The following is a 21,324-nucleotide window of genomic DNA, read 5'->3' as shown; positions in this document are numbered from 1 at the left end:
GCTGATGAAATGTTTAGGGTATTAGGAGGAAGAGATGGAAGGGTTGGAAGGATTCAGAGGATAACTTCTAGATTTAAGGAGCATCGTGGCTTTTAAGGGAAAATCAGTCATGGTGTCTCCTCCAACACAACGTCCTGTTGGCTTTTCATTGTTCTCATACATACCACCTGTAATTCGTGTCAGGACTCTCTCTTAAGTAGTTTTAGTGTCTGTTGTCGACCAGCTGTGGTTAAGGTTAGGAACGTGTGTGTGCATCCAGGCCTCTCCACATAGGAGGGGTCTCACTACTGTGCTGGTACCTGTTTAAAAACACTGTGCCACATTTCTGATAAAATTATGAGTTTGCTTCTTATGGAATCCAAAACACATAAATACATAGTCTTCTATGAAGTATAACTGATTATGTCAACAATTACATGGACTTTTCAATTTCATGTAACAGACTCAACCACTTAAAGCCAATTCAACATAAATTTACATATTTGGAGTTAAGAGTAACCTAGAAACTGAAACTTGTGCAAACACTTATTTTAATAGTGTCTTTGGGACATGTTTATTTCCCTTAAAAATGAAACAGAACAAACATGAATATTACAACATACTTTCCCTATATATCTCCATGAGAAGAATATTGCTAAACACATGATAACAAATGGTGTGACACAGTTAAGCTGGCTCTTCACAGCAGTAAAGAACCATTCTCCAGAAAAGTATACAATTCAAAAACTAATACTTTAGCAAAAGTTTGATTTGAGTCAAATAGATTATTAAAATTTAGAAAAGAATTAGATAATAACACCGATAAACTAGGCAATTTTTAAAAGTAGATCTTTACAACAGTAGTGGGTCATTCATAGTATATCAGTCACTCTTAGGAATGGTAAAGACATTATTACTTCTCTTAACACAGGGATAGTCCATAAAATATAAAATAACAAAATTAAACAGATGGAATAAAACTGGCATTTCAACTTACTATAAGGTATCAAGACACAATTTAAGCAGGAGTTAATTTCTTTGTACTTATAATAACTCCATTTTGAGTTTTAAATAATGCAAACATTACTCATTAAAAAGATTTTAGACATGAAAATGTAAATTCTATAAACTCAAGCTCATAATTTTTAAATTCTCCTGAATAAAATATCTAATGCAGAATCTATATTGCATGCTCTTCAGTTGATTTCCATTCACTTTCAAAATTTTGTAAGAATATTTATTTTCTAGACTACTACACATTCAAAGAGCATCTTTATAGTTAAGGTTGTCACTAATCTTTTTCTACAAAAATAGAGTTGCTTAAAAATGTATACCAATTTGCTTTTATTTTCTATAAATATTTTAACAGTTGTTAAATCAGAATGCCAAATAGAATCATTTAAATTAATCCATAAAGTCAAAATGCTTAATATGTAAAAATGGCTAGCAAAGGTTGTCGTTTAATAAATGAAAATTCAGTGTTTAATAAATATGTTCCATCTTTAATTACTTATATCTTGGGGAGGTGGATACAGTCATCAAACAGCAAAATACAGCTCCTGTAAAGATCTGACTTAAAGTATTATGGCAGTTTGTAGTGTCTTTTCCATTTCATGCCTGTTATATGAAGAAATACTAGTATGTACAATCTACTTTTGGGTATTGAATCTGGATGCTGAATGGGTTGTCATGGAGCCAGCACAAAATAAGAATTGCTGACTAATGGAGAGTAACAAACTTCAGTTCAAACATTGATATTTTAAATATACTTATTTAGTGAGCAGCTATACTAATGAAAGATGCTGTCAATAAAAGTAAAAATTAAGTTTTAAGCATGAAATAAACAACTATGAAAACTGAAACTGCTATATGGAAACTCACTAAACTTCATTTTGATGGTGGGTTTAAAATATGTGTTCAGAAACTATAGAAGTATTCAGAGTCACAAATATTTATTTCAAGTTTTATTTCTATCTAAAGGAATGAATTTCCAAAATAGTTTCTAATATAAATGTTTTCCTTTTAAAAAGCTAGTTTTCTTGCATAAGAGCAAGAAAAGAACAAGATAAAACTATATGCTTTTATACCCGTCTAAACAACTAATACATGTGTAAGTGCCTATTATGTGGAAGGCACTACATTTAGTAACAAATTATCAATGTAATATTAGTAGCTTTAAAAAATTACCAATATTTCACATTACTTTAAGTCTTTCAAAATAGGTATACCTAATATGAGCCAATCAATCTCATTTTGTCATTTGGTTATTGACTGAGATTTCAATTATCTTCTTTAAATGTTCTAAAACTTAATTGGGCTCTATCTGCATTGGACAGCCAAATCAAATCAAATTAAATCAAAAGCCTTGAAATATATGGGCAGTCTCCCTTCATCCTCATAACATGAGCAATGAAAATGAGTCAAACATTCTCATTCAAACTGAGGAAGTGAATGGATCTTTGGTTTGGGTTCAATTAATTCAAAGTATCACCACCAGTTAATTTTTTTTTCGGTAAAAACAATCATTAAAGTCAAGTACTTGCGAAAAATAAGTAAATGCAATAATAGCTAACTATATAATTCTATATTCAGGTTACAAAAACCAAAGCAAAAGCAAACACACATGCACACATACATAGCTAGAATCACCACTGATCGCCATGTAAGACAATAATATTGGTAATCAGAATAGTTAAATTATCTGGGTTTTTTCCCTGTAGCCATTCAAGCACTCAAAACATTGACTAAGCAAGCATGGGTGTAAACTCTGAGTAAAATATGAATACTGATTTTTTTTTTTTGTAGTTTTGGTCTCATCAAGAAGAGACCTACTTTAGGAGTATGATAAATACATATTATATAAGACTTTGGTACTGATGATGTTGGGTTTTGAACTCAGGCACGTTTTGCAAATAGAAATATTTTTCATAGAAAAACAACAAGGGAAACAGAGATAGCAATGTTAAAGCTTTTTCTTAATTGATTCCTCCTATTAGCCTTAATCATCTATAACATGCATTTTTAGGTGGAATTCATCTCTTAAGGAGCTCTATAAGATCTGTCTTAAGCCTTACTGTAAGATAAAAAGGCAATGATTTAATAAAATGCTAAAAATAGAAATACTAAAGTGATGTTTGAAAAATCAAAAAATGCAGAAAGTATTTTCCGTGACTGAACTAATTAAATATGCACAAAGTAAGTAAAATGCTTCATTGTTAATAGATAATAGCACAACCTAAGTGCAAAATATATCACTTTTAATAGCCTAAGAACATTTCAACAATTTAGAAATTAAACCCTACGCAGGCAATGACAGCCATAATAAGAAATAAGTGCAGTACAACAAAATGTTGAGAGCTATTTACAAATTTAAAAGTAGTTCCGATTCTTTCAGCAAAATTGGTAACATAAAACCAAGTGTGCCAAACTGGCATAGTCATTGTTCCACAGAGAAAAATCCCAATGCAGGTTAATAGATTTCTGAAAAGATTCCCCATTATGTTTATAACTTTTAACTTAAACCTTTAAGATTTTATCCATGCTTACAATGCAGAAGAAAATTGGGAAAGAAAACTTGGGGAAAAAATGAAATTTTAGTTTCTCTTTTCTAAATGTTAAAAAAAAAAGAAGACACAGAAACCCTGGAAAACAAGTATAATTAATAAAGGAACACAAGAACATGCCAAGAATTCATCCTATCAGTAGATATAATACAGGTAGTAATGAAGTATGCTTATCAATAGCCCACTTTTAGTCAAGTTTTCCATTCTGAACACTGTTTTTGACTTTCTCTTGACTGATGAGAGAGATGACTTTGATGCACCCCTTTGTAATTTTGATCATCCACATGACATTCATCACATCCAAAACAACACAAGTAGATATCCAGGAACACTGGATTAAAATCCAAGCCTCATGTAGGCCTCTGTTCCTAACACAGAATAAATGTAGCCATAGAAAAGAGGTATGGAAGAAATCCGCACAATGAAGAACACCACCGTCATGAGTATTCCATTGATGACGTTAGCCTTGGAAAATTTGGGATACTTCAGAGCTTCAAAGAACCACCTGGACAAAAATGAAAGAAACATCACATTTACTCTGCATCTATGAGAATTTACCATTTTAATATAGCTTTTAAAATTCAGTGAACATCCCCCTAAGATTTATATGAAGAGGCCAAGGACATATATAGAAATAATTTTAGATGTGTGTGAATTCAAAGGTTAGTGTATTTCCAAGTTGTCAGCTGGAAGGCATAGAAACAATGGTTCCCAGGGGCAATGAGCAAACCCAGGGCCCAGATCTTGGTTTCTAACACATTTCTCCAATAAAAGAAACCAGGGCTCCTTGAGAAATGGGTGGTTCTAGGACTGGCACAGAGAATATACAATACGAATTTAGAGTACTTTTTAGTGCCAAAAAGCAAGAAAATGCTCAAAAAACAAATTGATGAGGTTATGTCATAGGGATGCAGAAGCCAACTGAAAGAGCTCCCAAAAGCAAAAACTGTAACAATCTGAATAACCAAATAAATAATGCAGCACTGGATTATAACCCAAAGTATAACATAAATATCCATGAAGCATAGTAATATAAATGAATGAATGAAAGAATGAATGAATGAGAGAAGAGACAAATATTCTCTCCAGAATAATTGCAAATAGTTTGTGTAGATATTGTACCCTCAAAGATGTGAAGCATAACTCTCACTCCTCAAGACGGGGCTATGAATAGTAACTTCCTTCCAAAAGAGTTCAGTATAGAAGCCAAGTAGGTTGGAAAGAGTAACTTTAAATTAATAAATCTGACAAACCTGCCTCAGCCACATGAACAAGGTAAACATCAAAAGTGACAAGTCATGTTTACAGCATGCAGTCCTGATATAATGTGATGAGAACAGTACTCTATTTTGTGGTCCTTTCTCCAAAAACTGCATAACCTGAGTCTAATCATGAGAAAACTACCAGACAAACCCAAATTAAGAAATATTCTATAAAACACCTGACCAGTACTCCTCAAACTGACAGTCACCAAACATAATGAAAGTCTGAGAAATTGTCACAACCAAAAGGAATCTAAAGAAATATGACAACTAAATGTAATGTAGTGTCTGGATGGAATCCTGAAACAGAAAAAAAGACATTAGGTAAAAATGAAGGAAATATGAGATTCTAGATGGAAGGTTTAAGATGGCGGATTCGGTAAATGTTTGTGCCTGCTGCCTCCCAGGATCACATCAAAATTACTACAAGTTATAGAATAGCCAACCTCAAGAATCATCTGAAGAATAGCTGAATAGAACCACTATAACTATTGGTTATAAGGATACAAAGAAGAGGCCACATTGAGACTTGTAGGAGGGGCAGAAACATGAAATGGGCTGACCCCAAACCCACAAATAATGGTTGAACACCAGGGGGACACATTGGTAGTAAAGGTGCCCCCTGAAGAGGGAGGGATCCCAGCCCCACACTTGGCTCACCATTCCAGGGGGCCTGTGCCACGAAGAGGAGTTCCCACAACATCTGGCAGTGAAAATCAACAAGGACTCTGTCCAATCCGGTGAGATCGAAGGTGGCTGGAAACTGAGACATCCTCTTAAAGAGCCCGCATACACACTTACTTGCTTGCAAACACTCACCTGGGCTCCGGTGAAGGGGTGGCAAAAGAGGCACCAGAGACATACGGGGAAAGACTGAGTTGTGTAGCTCAGGGCGAGGGCAGGAGGGACAGCTGCCTTTGTCCCTGTGTGGAACCTGCCTCACATGTAGCCTACAGAAGGGCAACCATCTTTTCTATATTGAACGCTCCCCCAAACTTGAGACCACTTTGGTCTGGTAAAATCCACATGTGCACACCACCTTGGAGATGCCCAGCTAGAGCTGCATTGCTGGTGGCACTCTCAGCTCCTTGGCAGCTGGCTCTACCACACAAGTTGTGGAAGCCTTTTACAGCAGTTGACAGCCTGGAAAACTTTTGGTAGTGGACAGTCAACCAGAACTTGTACTACAGCCTCTCTTGGGAAGCTCTCGGCAATCTGTGGGAACGAGGTGAGCAGTGGTTGGCTGAAGTGTTCTCAGGACATTTTGCAAAGTAGTCACAGGCCCAGCACCGGCACAAGAACTGAAGTTTCATTAACTGTAAAAACAACTGGCCATGCCTCGTGACTCCCTGGGAACCTACCTCACCTAGGTAGTATTGCACCACCAGAGACACTCTCAACAGAGGGTCAACAGGCTCAGCCCACACACCTATGGACACTCTTTCAACAGCTGAACCTTATGGGAAGCTGGTAGATTGCAATAGGCCTAGGGGTCCCTGGGCATTTTGCTAAGCTGCCCCAGGCCCAATACTGATGGCAGCCAGCCTCAATTCAAAGCAAGTCCACCCCCAGATGTCCACAGGCCCAGCACAGGCAGTAACCAACTACTTATAGCTTTGTAGGTCCAACCAAGTAGTCTAGGGCTGGTCACAGGCAAGGCTGAAATTGGCCTGCGTGGGAGCCCCTCCCAAAAAACACCAAAAACAACATACCCAGAGGCCAGCTTCAGACCACATCGGAGCACTACCTGGTTAGCCACATATGTGGCACACCTAAAGGGTGGTTGCAACAGGTATGAGAGCCCACTGGATGAATCCCCTTCTGAGGGGTCAGCCCCACAGAGCAGTTCATACACTGTGGGCATAGCCAATCCTCACTCAGTCAGCCTGGTAGTCAATCCCACACACTGATGCACCAAAGCAATAAAAGCTCAGTTACAACAGGAAAACACACACAAGGGACACTCCCGGAAACACACATAGGTGATCACGGAGACTGCACCACTGGACCACACAGCACACCTGCTACGTAAGACCACCCAGGGAAGACTGAGCGACAAAGGAGACCTACCTAATATATAGAAGCAAACACGAAGAGGCAGCCAGAATTAGGAAACAAAGAAACATGTCTCAAAAAAACAGGCAAAACCTCCAGAAAAAAAACTGAATGAAATGGAGCCAACCAACCTACCAGGGACAGAGTTTAAAACACTGGCTATAAGAATACTTAAAGAACTTAGTAGAACTTCAACAAAGAGATAGTAAGCATTAAAAAAAGACAATAGAAACCATATAAAAGGCCAGTCAGGAGTAAAGAATACAATAACTAGATGAAGAATACACTAGAAGGAATCAACAGCAGATCAGATGAAGCAGAGGATCGAATCAGCAATTTAGGTAGAAGACAAGGGAGGAGAAAATAAAAATGGGAACAACAAAAAGAAAATACAATTTTAAAAAAGACAGCTTAAGGGGCCTCTGCAACAACATCAAGCATAACAACATTCACATCGGAGGAGTACCAGAAGTGGAAGAAAGGAAGCAACAAATCAAGAACCTACTTGAAGAAATAATGATGGAAAACTTCCCTAACCTGGTGAAGGAAATAGACATACAAGCCAAGGAAGCACAGAGAACCCAAACAAGATGAAGCCAGACAGGTTCATTACCAAGACACATAAGTAAAATGGCAAAGGTTAAAGACAAAAAGAGAATCCTAAAAAGCAAGAGAAAAACAACTGGTTACTTAGAAGGGAGCTTCCATAAGACTGTCAGCTGATTTGTCAACAGAAACTTTGCAAGCTAGAAGGGAGTGGCAGGAAATATTCAAAGTAATGAAAAACTAGGGCCTACAACCAAGATTACTCTACCCCACAAGGTTGTCATTTAAATTGTAGGACAGATAATGAGCTTCCTAGACATGAAAATGCTAAAGGATTTCATTACCCATCAAGCCAGTATTACAAGAAATGTTAATAGGACTTCTTTAATAAGAATAAGAGGAAAAAATAGATAAAAATATGAATAAAATGGCAAATAATAGTACCTATCAATAATCACTTTAAATGTAAATTGACTAAGTGCTCCAATCAAAAGACATAGGGTAGCTGAATGGATAAGAAAACAAGACCCATGCATATGCTGTCTACAAGAGACTCACCTCAGATCGAAAGACACACATAGACTGAAAGTAAAGGGATGGAAAAAAATATTTCACGCAAATGGCAATGAGAAAATCTTGGGGTAGCGATATTTACATCGGACCAAACAGACTTTAAAAACAAAACTATAGGGATGACATAGGAATGGCGGCAGCAAGGTGGGCTTTTTGAGTTCTCCTCCAGAACTTACCACAAACTGAACATCTACAACCCACCAAAGGACTCTCTGCTCATCACACAGAACAGCTAAGAGACTTGCATGAGGATTACCTGAAGGTGGGCAAACCCAGCGAGCAGGGGAAGAGGGAAGGGAGCAGTGTGGAGATGCAGCCCGCATTTGCAGCGGGGATGTGGCGGGGGGTGGGGGGGGGGGGGGGGTGGAGGCTGGGGGGGAGGGCCTCAGGTCTCAGACCAGAGATTGCAGCAGCTGGCCTCTCTCCCTGCTCCCCACAGCTGATCTCTCCAGCTGAGAGGTCAGCGTATCCAGATTGTGAGGCAGTAAGCAGCTTGTGAGACCTCCAGCTGGCCCTAGGTCAGACAAAAAGCAAAACTCCACACCCAGTTCCCTCCTCCCACTCTCCCAATCTTACCCTCACCCTCCAGAGTCTTAAACTGGTCCTTGAACAGAGGAGTAGTGGTCAGATTACAGAGGAGCCATAGCGCTCAGGATCTGGAAAAAGCCCAGGTTTGCAAGCTGTGACCTAGGAAAGAGGCCAGGCCGGGAGACAGAAGACTCCTCCCCTCCCCAGTCCCCATCTTTTCTGGTCTGCCTGCAGCAGGGCAACAACAGCTGCCTAGACACACCCAGGGGTCAGCAGCAGGGGTGAGAGACAGCTCTGGGCTTTCAGCAGCTCAGAAATCTCACACCCCTACACTGTCTGACTGACGGAAGAAGCGCCCTAAGACTCAGGAGACCTGGGCACAGGAAAGAAGCCCACATCCAAGTGGCTGTTCTCAGCACATTTGTGCAGGAAAGAGCAGAAACTGCACTGACTTTGTAAAAACTGCCAACCATACCCCATAGCCCCACTTATCTAGAACTGCACTGCCAGGGTCACTTTGGACACCAGGTGGCTGGCTGGCTCTGCCTCCACAAGATGCAGAGGAGTTTTTGTGCAGCAGAGCAGAACCTGGAGATAGCTTGGTGGGCTCAAGCCAAGACTGGCACTGCATTTTTTCCTTCTCTCTTTTTCTGTTGTTTTAGTATTACTATCATTTTTAACGCGCATACACACACACACACACACACACACTCACATTTTCCCCTTTCTCTCTCTTCTTTTTTCTTTTCCTTGCCCTACTTTTCTTCCCTCTTTTCATTTGCTGTATCAATTTTTTTGTTTGATTTTTGTTTTTGTTCGATATTTTTACCTGTATTGCATGCTGGTTATCAGTTGTTTTTACATGTGAGTGTATTTCGTTTTTTTCTTTGTTGTTGTGCTTGTTGATTTGTTTTGCTCTGAAATTGCCCTACACCAGGGCCCAGATCAAGAGGCACAGGATTCAACACACCCAGAGGACAACTCCAGACCAAAACCAGAGTATTGACCTTCAAGTGACACACCCAGATGGAATTCTCTACAGGCACAAGAGCCCATAGGGGCCAAGCCTCATCTGAGGGGTCAAACCTCACACAGCAGCTCATCCACTGTGGGCATAGCCAATTCTCACAACTAGTCAGCCTAGGAGTCATCCCAACTACTGACAAGCCAAAAGCAATTAAAGTTCAACTTTAACGGGAGAATACACACAACACAAGAGTCACCTCTGGAGAACATGCATAGGAGAAAAGAGAAGCGGTGCAAGTCAAATATAAAGGACATGTACTACATAAGATCACCCAGCAAAGACTGAGAAGCCTAGGGGATCCACCTAATACATTGAAGCAAACACAACAAGTCACCCAGAATGGGGAAACAAAGAAACATGTTCCAAATAAAAAGAACAGAAAAAACCTCCAGAACTGGAACCAAATGAAATAGAGGTAACCAACCTATCAGAGATAGAGTTTAGAACACTGATGATAAAATGTTTAAGGGGCTTAGTGACGACATAACGAAGGACAGAGACATCATAATGAACAACCAGTTAGAATTAAAGAATACAATAACTGAAACAAAGAACACACATGAAGGAATTACCAGCAGGTTAGATGAGGCAGAGGATCGAATCAGCGATTTAGAAGACAAGTTAGCAGAGATCACCCAAGAGGAACAACAAAAAGAAAAAAGAATAAAAAACAATGAAAATGGTTTAAGAGACCTGTGGGATAACATCAAGCACAACAATATGCACATCGTAGGAATACCACATGATTCGAAGAGAGGGAGCAAGGCATCGAGAACATATTTGAAGTAATAATGACCAAAAAACTTCCCTAACCTGGTGAAGGAAATTGACCTAGAAGCCGAGGAAGCGCAGAGAGTTCCAACCAAGATGAACCCAAACAGGTCCACACCAAGACACAGTATAGTTAAAATGGCAAAGGCTAAAGACAAAGAGAGAATACTAAAAGCAGCAAGAGAAAGACAGTGGGTTACTTTCTCTTATAGGACTATCAAATGACTTTTATGCAGAAACTTTACAGGCCAGAACGGAGTGGCAGGAGGTATTCAAACTGATGGAAAACAAAGGCCTACAACCTAGATTGCTTTATCCAGCATGACTATCATTTAAAATTGAAGGAGAGATAAAGAGCTTCCCAGAAAAGAATAAACTAAAAGAATTCATTACCACCAAGCCAGCAATGCAGGAAATGTTAAAAGGGCTTCTGTAAACAGAAGAAAGATAGAAACAATCTAACTAATGAAGACCAGAAATTCAAATAACAAAATGGCAATAACTATGTACATATCAACAATCACTTTAAATGTAAATGGATTACATGCTCCAATCAAAAGACATAGGGTGGCTGAGTGAATAAGAAAGCAAGATCCTTGTATATGCTGTATACAAGAGACTCACCTCAGATCAAAAGACACACACAGGCTGAAAGGGAAGAACTGGAGTAAGATATTTCATGCAAACGGAAATGAGAAAAAAATCTGAGGTAGGAATACTTATATCTGACAGAATAGACTTTAAAATGAAGAATATATTAAAGACAAAGATGGGCACCACATAATAACAAAGGGATAGATCCAACAAGAGGACATAACCCTAGTAAACATCTATGCACCCAACATAGGAGCACCTAAATATATAAAACAGATACTGACTGACATCAAGACAGAGATCAACAGTAACACTATCATAGTAGCAGACTTCAACACACTACTGACAACAAGGGACAGGTCCTCCAGATGGAAAATAAAAATGGAAACAGTGGCTTTAAATGACACATTGGACCAGTTGGATTTAATCAATATTTTCAGAACATTTCACCCCAAAGCTGCAGAATACACATTCTTCTCAAGAGCACATGGAATATTTTCCAAGATAGATCCACATGTTAGGCCACAAAACAAGTCTCAATAAATTTAAGAAAATTGAAATCATATCTAGTGTCTTCTCTGACCAGAGTGCTATGATATTAGAAATCAATTACAAGAGAAAAACTGAAAGACACACAAATACATGGAGGCTGAATAACATGTTACTAAATAATTAATGGGTCAACAATGAGATCAAGGAAGAAATCAAAAGATATCATGAGACAAAAATGAAAACACAATGACCCAAAAATCTATGGAATGCAGCAAAAGCAGTCCGGAGAGGGAAATTCATAGCAATGCAGGCCTACCTAAAGAAACAAGAAAAATCACAAATCAACAGTTTATCCTTACACTTAAGGGATCTGGAAAAAGAACAGCAAAATAAGCCCAAAGGGAGTACAAGGAAGGAGATAATAAGGATCAGAGTGGAAATAAATGAAATAGAGAGCAAAAAAACAATACAAAAGATCAATGAAACCAAGAGCTGTTTTTTTGAGAAGATAAACAAAATTGAAAAACCTTTAGCCAGACTCATCAAAAAAAAGAGAGGATCCAAATTAATAAAATCAAAAACGAAAGAGAAGTGACAACAGACACCACAGAAATACAAAACAAATTTAAGAAATTACTATGAGGAGCTATATGCCAACAAATTAGACAATCTGGAAGAAATGGGTAATTTTCTAGAAACGTGCAACCTTCCAAGGCTAACTCAAAAAGAAACAGAAAACCTGAATAGACTGATTACTACCAGGAAAATTGAATCAGTAATCAACAAGCTCCCAACAAACAAAAGCCCTGGACCAGATGCCTTTACAGGTGAATTTTACAAAACATTCAAAAAAGAATTATCACCTATTCTCCTCAAACTATTCCAAAAAGTCCAGAAGGAGGGAAGGCTCCCAACACTTTTTACGAGGCCACTATCACCCTGATCCCAAACTCAGACAAAGACATTACAAAAAAAGAAAACTATAGCCCAATATCTCTAATGAATACAGATGCAAAAATCCTCAACACAATATTAGCAAACAGAAGTCAGCAATACATTAAAAAGATCATACACCATGATCAAGTGGGATTCATTCCTGCCTATGCAAGTTTGGTTCAACATCCACAAATCAATTAATGTGATACACCACATTAACAAAATGAAAAATAAAAATTATATGATCATATCAATAGATGCAGAAAAAGCATTGACAAATCCAGCAGCCATTTATGATAAAAACTCTTAAGAAAGTGGGAATAGAGGGACCATATCTCAACATAATAAAGACCATATATGCTAAACCCACAGCTAACATCATACTCAATGGGGAAAAGCTAAAACCATTCCCCTTAAGATCAGGAACAAGGCAAGGTTGCCAACTTTCACCACTTCTATTCAACATAGTGCTGGAAGTTCTAGCCACAGTAATCACACAAGAAAACGAAATAAAAGGCATCCAAATTGTTAAGAGGAAATAAAATTGACACTATATGCAGATGATATGATACTATATATAGACAATCCCAAAGACTCCACTAAAAACTATTAGACCTGATAAATGAATTTAGTAAAGTATCAGGATACAAAATTAATATTCAGAAATCAGTTGCATTTGTATATACCAATAATAAACTATCAGAAGGAGAAATTAAGGAAACAGTCCCATTTACAATTGCTTCAAAGATATTTAGGAATAAATTTAGCCAACGGAGTAAAAGACCTGTACTCAGAAAATTATAAGACACTGAAGAGAGAAATTAAAGAAGATATAAATAGATGAAACACATACCATGCTCATGGATAGGAAGAATTAATATAGTTAAAGTGTCCATACTGCCTAAGGTAATATACAGATTCAATGCAATTCCTACCAAACTACCAAGGATATTTTTCACAGAAATAGAACATATAATCCTAAAATTTCTAAAAGGCACCAGATAGCCTCGACAATCTTGAAAAATAAGAACAAAGTGGGAGGTATCACGATACCTGACATCAAATTATACTACAAGGCTATAGTAATTAAAACAGCATGGTACTGGCATAAAAACAGACACATAGATCAATGGAACAGAATAGAGAGCCCAGAAATAAATCCATGCCTATATGGTCATTTAATCTACGACAGTGGAAGCAAGAATTTACATTGGGGTAAAGACAGTGTATTCAATAAGTGGTGCTGGGAAACCTGGACAGACACATGCAAAAAAATGAAGCTGGACCACCTCCTTACACCGTATACAAAAATAAATTCAAAGTGGATTAAAGACTTAAATGTAAGATCTGAAACCATAAAACTCCTAGAAGAAAATGTAGGAAGAAATTTTGCAGACATTACCCTTAGTAATATTTTTACTGCTATATCCCCTCAGGCAAGGGAAGTAAGAGAAAAAATAAACATATGGGATTATGTAAAACTGAAAAGTTTCTTCACAGCAAAGGAAACCATAAGATATTTGTCAATAATATATCTGATAAGGGGTTAATATCCAAATTTTATAAAAAAAACTCATTCAACTCAACACCAAAAAAACAAACAACCCAATTAAAAAATGGGCAGAGGACATGAAGAGACATTTTTCTAAAGAGGACATACAGATGGCCAGTAGACATATGAAAAGATATTCAACATCATTAAAAAATCATCAAAGATATGCAAATAAAAACCACAATGAGATATTACCTCACACCCATCAGAATGGCTATCATCAATAAATCAAAACAATAAGTGCGGGCAAGGATGTGGAGAAAATGGATCCCTTGTGCACCACTGGTGGGATTGCAAATTGATGCAGCCACTATGCAAAATAGTATGGAGGTTTCTCCAAAAATTAAAAATAGAACTACCTCATGACCCAGCAATTCCACTCCTGGGTATTCATCCAAAGAAATCCAAAACAGTAATTCAAAAACTATATGCACCCCTATGTTTACTGCAGCACTATGCACAACAGCCAAGATATGGAAACAACTGAAATGCCCATCAACAGACAATTGGATAAAGAAATTGTGATACATTTATACAATGGAGTATTACTCTGCCACAAAAAAGAATGAAATCTTATAATTTGCAACAACATGGATGGACCTAGAGGGTGTTATGCTAAGTGAAAGACGTCAGACTGAGAAAGACAAATACCATATGATCTCGCTTACATGTGGAATCTGAAAAACAGAACAAATGAACAAACAAAACAGAAATAGACTCACAGATACAGATAACAAACTGATGGCTGCTAGCTGGGAGGTTTGGGGGGGATGGCTGAGAATGGTGAAGGGATTAGGAAGTCCAAATCAGTAAACACAAAATAGTCACAGGGATGTGAAATACAGTATGGGAAATATAGTTAATATGGTAAAAACTATGTATAGTGTCAGATGGGAACTAGATTTATCTGGAGAATCATTTCATAAATTATATAAATGCCTAACCACTACATTCTACACCTGAAATTAATATAAAATAATATTGAATGTCAACTATAATTTTAAAAATATACAGTCATAGGGAATATAGTCAATGGTATTGTAATCGCTACGTATAGTGTTAGATGGGTAGTAGACTTGTTGGGATTATCACTGTGAGGTATATAAATGTCTAATCGCTATGTTGTTTTATACACCTGAAACTAATAAAACAAAAACTAAGGAAATCTGAATACAGTATAGACTTTAGTTAATAATAATGTATCAATACTGGTTCATTAATTGTGACAAATGTAAGATGCTAACAACAGTGGAAGCTGGGGGTGGGCTCTAAGGGAGCTCTCTAAATAATCCTTGCAACTTTTCTGTAAATCAAAAACTATTTTCAAAAGTTAATTTTTAAAATATTCAGTGAGTATCTGTTCTACTTTTCTCTCTTTAAAAAAGACTGCCTTGCCTAATTTTACCTCATTATTTTGGAGCTTAAATTATAAATATAGTAAAATATATCCATGTATCTTAATATTCAATTTGACCGCATTAGTCATGACTAAGTTAAAAACTGCTCAGTCTCAGAAACTAAAAATTAACAGTTAAGAAAAACATGAAAATATTTTATGAGAAATTAAAATGCCCAATAGAAATAATTTGCAGAATAAGAAGTATATTATAATTTATAAGTATATGTAGGGTGAAAGAGATGAAATGTTAGTCGAGGCAATTAAGAGAAACTAGGCAGCAATGGTCAAATTTATAAAATAAGATAACAAATAGGAAACCATCGCTGAACCAGTAAAGTCAACATTCTCTGGTCTAATCCAAATTTCCTATCCTCCATCTTTCTCTGCTCCAAAGACTCCCCCTTATCCTTTAGCCATTCACTTCTTTGACTACATGGAGTTACTATAAATGCTGTACCTCAAATAATCCATCCCTTCCTAACCACAACTCTTCACATCCCATATTTCACTTTACCCAATTCCACCTATACCTCTTCTTTGCCCTCCCAACTCTCAAATTTCTTACTATCAGCCCCTAGACTTTGATTCACATCCTTTCCTGTCTACCTGAGCTGTTACCTTCAGTACACACATCAGCACCCTTGGTTCTCTCACCACTTTATCTATCCCACTCATCCTGCCTACCTCCAGCCTCTCATCAAGCCAGCTTTCCTTAAGTAGGACAGCATTTGGTGAAGGTGAGTACTGCGCTCCACAGTCAGAATGCCTGGGTTCAAAGCCTGCTTCTGCCGCTGAGCAGCTGTGTGGTCTTACTTCTCTCTGTTATTGACTTCTGTGCCTCAGTTTTATCTCTACACAATGGGGATAATGATAGCCCCTCCCTATACTTTTATGTACATAGATAAGCTGTTATATATATAACATACATGCTTAACATAATATACTGTATTATATACATACATAACATATTATATATACATATATAACATACTATAAGCTGTTATGATACATTTTAAAAGATCAATAAATATTACTCACCCTATTGATATTAACATAAAGGCACAAATATAATTTAAAGAGATATAAACCTCAGCTGAATTCTCCAATTTGCTTCACATCCCTTTTACTTAACTTCACATTCTCCACAGAATTGCCTCCAAACCTCTGTCTTACCGTAGCTCAAGTCACTTCCCTTCCTCATTCCCTTCCGCTTCTCAATCCCATCAGAGGAACTGGACTGTTCTACTAACTGAGATATAACTGGGGTGCCAAAAAAATGTATACACATGACTTGTATTCATCTTTTGTTATTGGTATATATTTAATATTACAATTTTAATACAGTTTTTTCCTTTCTTAAAATGTGTATACATTTTTTTTGGCACCCTCTGTATGTATATTAGAGTCCATCAACCATGAATTCCTCAAACTCTGACCCCAAGGCCTCAAAACATCTTTTCAGGCACCTTTACCTTTATACTCAGATGAAGAGGTTTCTCTTGCCCACTTCAAGGCTAACTGTTTCTTCACCCATGCTCTGGATCCCACCCCACCTTCTGGGACTTTAGTCAATTATCCACTTTCCCTTGCTCCATACAGTGCCCCATCTATAGACTAATTCTTCCTTCCCTCTTTCCAACATGCTCAATTATTCCTAATTCAAAATTCTCTCCTTCTCTGTTTGTCTTCCCTGCCAAAATTTTGAAAGAGAAGTCAACAGTGTATACCAGCTGTACTTCACAAAGCCAATACAATATGACTGCATTCCCCTACAAAAGAAATCCGTCACTGATGGCTTCCCCATAATCAAGATAATAGATTCATCTTAGCCTTCATCCCAGATGACTTTTCTATAGCATATGACACTGCCAACCACCAGACTCCACTCTCTCCTCTCCTGATTTCCATAATAATATTTCCTATTGATTGCCTAACTACACTTTCTCAGTCTCCACTTCCTCTGCCTGTCCCTTAAATATCTGTGCTCAAGGACCATTTCCTTCTATGTGTTCTACATCAAGGTCACTTCATTCATTCTCAGGGGCTTGACATCTCTGGTTTCAAGTCCTCTCTTAACCTCTACTTGTAGTTCCATATTTCTAATTTACTGCTGGGCATCTTCACCTGACTAATCACAAATTCTCAAATATGCCTAAAACTCAACGTGCCTAAAAACCCATAACCCGCTCCTTGTCTAACCACCCCTCCCCCGATGACCATCACCACCACCACAGAAAACTGCCTGCTTCTCTTCTGAGCCTCCCAATCTCACTCAATGGGTTCACCACTGACAGTTGTTCAAGTCAGAAACTTGGGAGTCTTCCTGGGCTATTCCTACAGTCTGTAACCAAGCGCTGTCCACTTCATCTTCTAAAAGTCTTTATAATCGTTCCCTGACTCATTCCATTTCCACTGTTGCCATTATAATTTTTGGTCCTCAGCATCTCTTTCCTAGAGGACTATAATAACCCACTTCTCTTCCTTGACTACCTTTCTAGACTTTCCCTTTGATGCCACAAGTCCAACACTATATTTAGCCCAGACTACTTCCTGTTCTACAACCACTTCACACACTTTTTAAACCTTTGGTTGTCTGAAAAGGTGATTATCTACAAACCCAGACTTAAAGAGCATGTCCTTTGGCTTTCCTATTCATTCACCATGTTACCTTCTGCCAATTTTTCTATGTGACTAGTGCCTGGTCTTTAAGCCAGTTTCTTTTAAAGAAAGAAAACTCATATATTAATTCAAAGTAAAATAATATTTATATAATTGGCCTTATCTTTGTCTCTCATGTCAGAAGGACCAGTTAGTTTGTCGCAATCCATGTCTTCTCACCTAATTAGAACACTCTTTCATTCCAACAAATAAAGGCTGTTTGTGAATGTAAATAGCACTGAAAGTGAGAGGGAAAGGAGCAGGAGTAAGAAGGAAGATGTGCATGTGGGGAGAAGAAGGGAGGAAAAACACTCTCCTGTACCCACCATTCACAGTTATTAGTAAGCCAGGTTTAAAAGAAAGGATACCAAATTGTATGTGTTTGTCATCCTCCCTCAATGCCATACAGAAAAATCTGTCTTTGATCATTTGGCATTTCTTCCTGTCCCTGCCCATCTAAAGGAACTTGAACCTTTCAATTTAGTTTCCTGGGAGTTAATTGTGCAGAGTATGGTACTCACTATACTATTTATAAGTAATGTAAAAACAATTTGGGGGGTTTCTTTTGTATTCTCTGGATTAACGTGTTTGTATTATCTGTTCTGATTCACATTTGGAAAGAGGAGAAAGGGCTTACTTGCATGTAGACAAAAAAAGAAAAAAGTGAGAAAAGAGGGTGGGAGCAAAGAACCAATACCTTCATGGTACTGGTTCAGTGAGTTTGAGGAATTGGGAATTGAGAGACAAAAGATCAAGTGAGCCTTGGGAATGCTGCAGGGTCCAGAAGATATTGTGAGTTCAAGAGGAATGAAGAGAATTTTAAGAAGTGTCACTGTGAGTAACAAACTGGATCTTTGTTGACATCCTTGGAAAAACTCCAGTAAGGATTTGGATGCTGTACTGTTTCTGAGCCTCTACACAGACACTGGGCTGTGAACTGACTCTAGTTATATCTTGGTTGCAGATGTGATTCTTTCAGGCATGGAAACATTTGTATTCAATGAATATTAACTCTGGAAATTTAGGAGTTCAAGAACTTACTTTTTAAAAAAGTTGCCTTCCACTGCAATATTATTTGTTGCAATGCAGAGATAAATAAGAAACAGAAAATATATAGAGAAACTTTACAACAAGATATGTTAACTGTATGTCACTATTATGGAAACACAGATAAGGGACACCCAATCCAGCATTGGGCTGAGTCTTAAAGAATGAGTGAGGAGCCAGGAGGCCTTTCCAGCACATGCACAAGTTAGAGTGAGAAGAGATTTTTGAGGGAAAATGTGGCAGAAAGAGATAAGACAGCTCTACTTGTAGAGCTTTCTGTGTCACATTAAAGAGCTCATATTTTATCCTGTAAGCAGCAGGAGCCACTGAGAGGATTCAACCAGGGGAACTCCATATGTTGATTTTTGTGTTTTAAAGGAAAACAATAATATAGAAGAGAGATGAAAGGGAACAGAACAAGAGGTAGTCTAGAGCAGGGATCAGCAAACTTCTTCCATAAAGAGCCACATAGTAACATAAAGTAAGAGGCTTTGGGACATCTGGTCAAGATGGCGCAGTAGGCACATGCTTTGCTTACCTCCTCTCATAACCACAACAAAATTACAACTACACTACAAAACAGCCATCATTGAGAATCTACAGACATGTTGATGAACAAAAGCCCTATAACGAAGGACATGAATAAGAAGCCACCTCGAGACTGGTAGGAGGAGCAGAGATGGGGAATGAGCTGGTCCCACGTGTGACCATTAAAAATTGCCAGGGATATCTCGGCTGCGGTGTCCCCACCAGAGAAGCGAGGGGTCCTAGACCCTCCCCAGCCCAGAGTTTCAGTGCCGGAGAAAGAAGTGCCCATGAATTCTGGCTGTGAAAACCAGCAGAGACTGTGGCTGAGTGAGATGGAGGGCAGCTGGAGTCCCAGGAGTTCCTATTAAAGGGACCACACACAGACTTATTCACTGATGGAATCACTGGCTCTCAGCTCCCACACTGGGGCAGTGGCTATAGAGGCGACAGGGACATATGGGTGGGAACTGAGTTATCTGGCTTCAGGACGTGGACTGGAGGAGCTGCTTTCTCCTGGACAGAGGCGTGCCAGAAGCCACTGTTTCTTTATTGAGCCCATGACTTTCCAGTGTGCAGATGCAGGCAGCCACCATATCTGAGTCTCCATCAAGTTGACTAACTCCATTTGTTCACCAAACCCTGGTGATTTGAGGCCCTCACTCACGCAACTTTCAGGCACACCCAAGATTCCAGTGGTTTTTTCGTATAATCTGCCTGCTTTGGCTCATGCTGCAAACTTTCCTAGGGTCTCTCAAAGGTTCACAGAACCCAGACAAGGGGCATCTGACTTGAGCATGTCCTGTACCTCTGGCTGAGCAGCCCTAAGCTCGGCACTAGCGGCAGCTAGCCTTGGTTCGAGGCTTTGCCTCTCGAGGTGCATCCAAGCACGGCAAGGGCAGTGGCCATCTGCAGATTTCTTTCTGGCTCCTGCCATGAGGTCCTGGGTAGGGCACAGGCTGCAGTTGAACTTCACCTGTAGCAGGTCCCCTCCCAGGTGTCCCTGGGGCTGGTGCTCACAGTGGCCAGCTTTGTAACAAACTGGAGCATCACCCAGCCACCTCCAAGGACAACACACCCAAGGGGCAAATTGAGAAGGCACCAGAGCCCAGTGGAAGTGGATCCTTCTCTTAAGGGTCAGCTCTAGCACCACAGCTACTCAACTATAGTCACAGCCAGTCCTCAAAACCAATAAGCCCACGGGTCACTCCCTCCCATTGACATGCAAACAGCAACCAAGTCTCAACTTCAAGAGGGGGGCACACACAACCTACACAAGACATACACCTGAAGGGCATAGCTCAAGTGACCAGGAAGACTGTGCCACTGAGCCCCACAGCACACCTACTACATAAGGTCACTCTGCTAAGATCTGGAGACATAGCAGCCCTACCTAATACATAGAAACAAACACAGGGAGGCAGAGAAAATGGGGAGACAAAGAAACATGTTCCAAATAAAAAAACAAGACAAAACTCCAGAAAAAGAACAAAACAAAATGGAGACAGGTAATCTACCAGATGCAGAGTTCCAAACACTGATTATACAGATGCTTAATGATCTCAGAAAGAACTTCAACAGAGAGATAAGTAGCATAAAAATGGAGGTAAAAAACATAAAAAAGAACCAGTCAGAAATAAATAATACAATAATGGAAATGAAGAATACATTACAGTGACTCAACAGTAGATTATATACAGCAGAGGATCAAATCAGCAATTTAGAAGATAAGGTATCAGAAAACACCCAATCAGAACAGCATAAGGAAAAAAACAATTCAAAAAATTGAGTAGCGTTAAGGGGCCTCTGGGACAACC

At 38.6% G+C, this 21,324-nt stretch overlaps 1 protein-coding gene across 1 annotated transcript in view; it reads right to left on the bottom strand.

Annotated features, from left to right (window-relative positions):
- Positions 1 to 525: 525 nt before the first annotated feature.
- Positions 526 to 21,324, bottom strand: part of TLCD4 (TLC domain containing 4) — a 64,916-nt gene continuing 44,117 nt past the window's right edge. The window contains 2 exon segments of the mRNA XM_033092317.1: positions 526 to 3,884; positions 3,887 to 4,047. Coding sequence (XP_032948208.1) covers positions 3,730 to 3,884; positions 3,887 to 4,047 — 316 coding nt within the window. The 3' untranslated portion in view covers positions 526 to 3,729.

The sequence above is a fragment of the Rhinolophus ferrumequinum genome, chromosome 22 (genome assembly GCF_004115265.2).
Source record: "Rhinolophus ferrumequinum isolate MPI-CBG mRhiFer1 chromosome 22, mRhiFer1_v1.p, whole genome shotgun sequence".
Taxonomy (NCBI): Eukaryota; Metazoa; Chordata; class Mammalia; order Chiroptera; family Rhinolophidae; genus Rhinolophus; species Rhinolophus ferrumequinum.
This window is presented reverse-complemented; position numbering and strand designations above follow the sequence as displayed.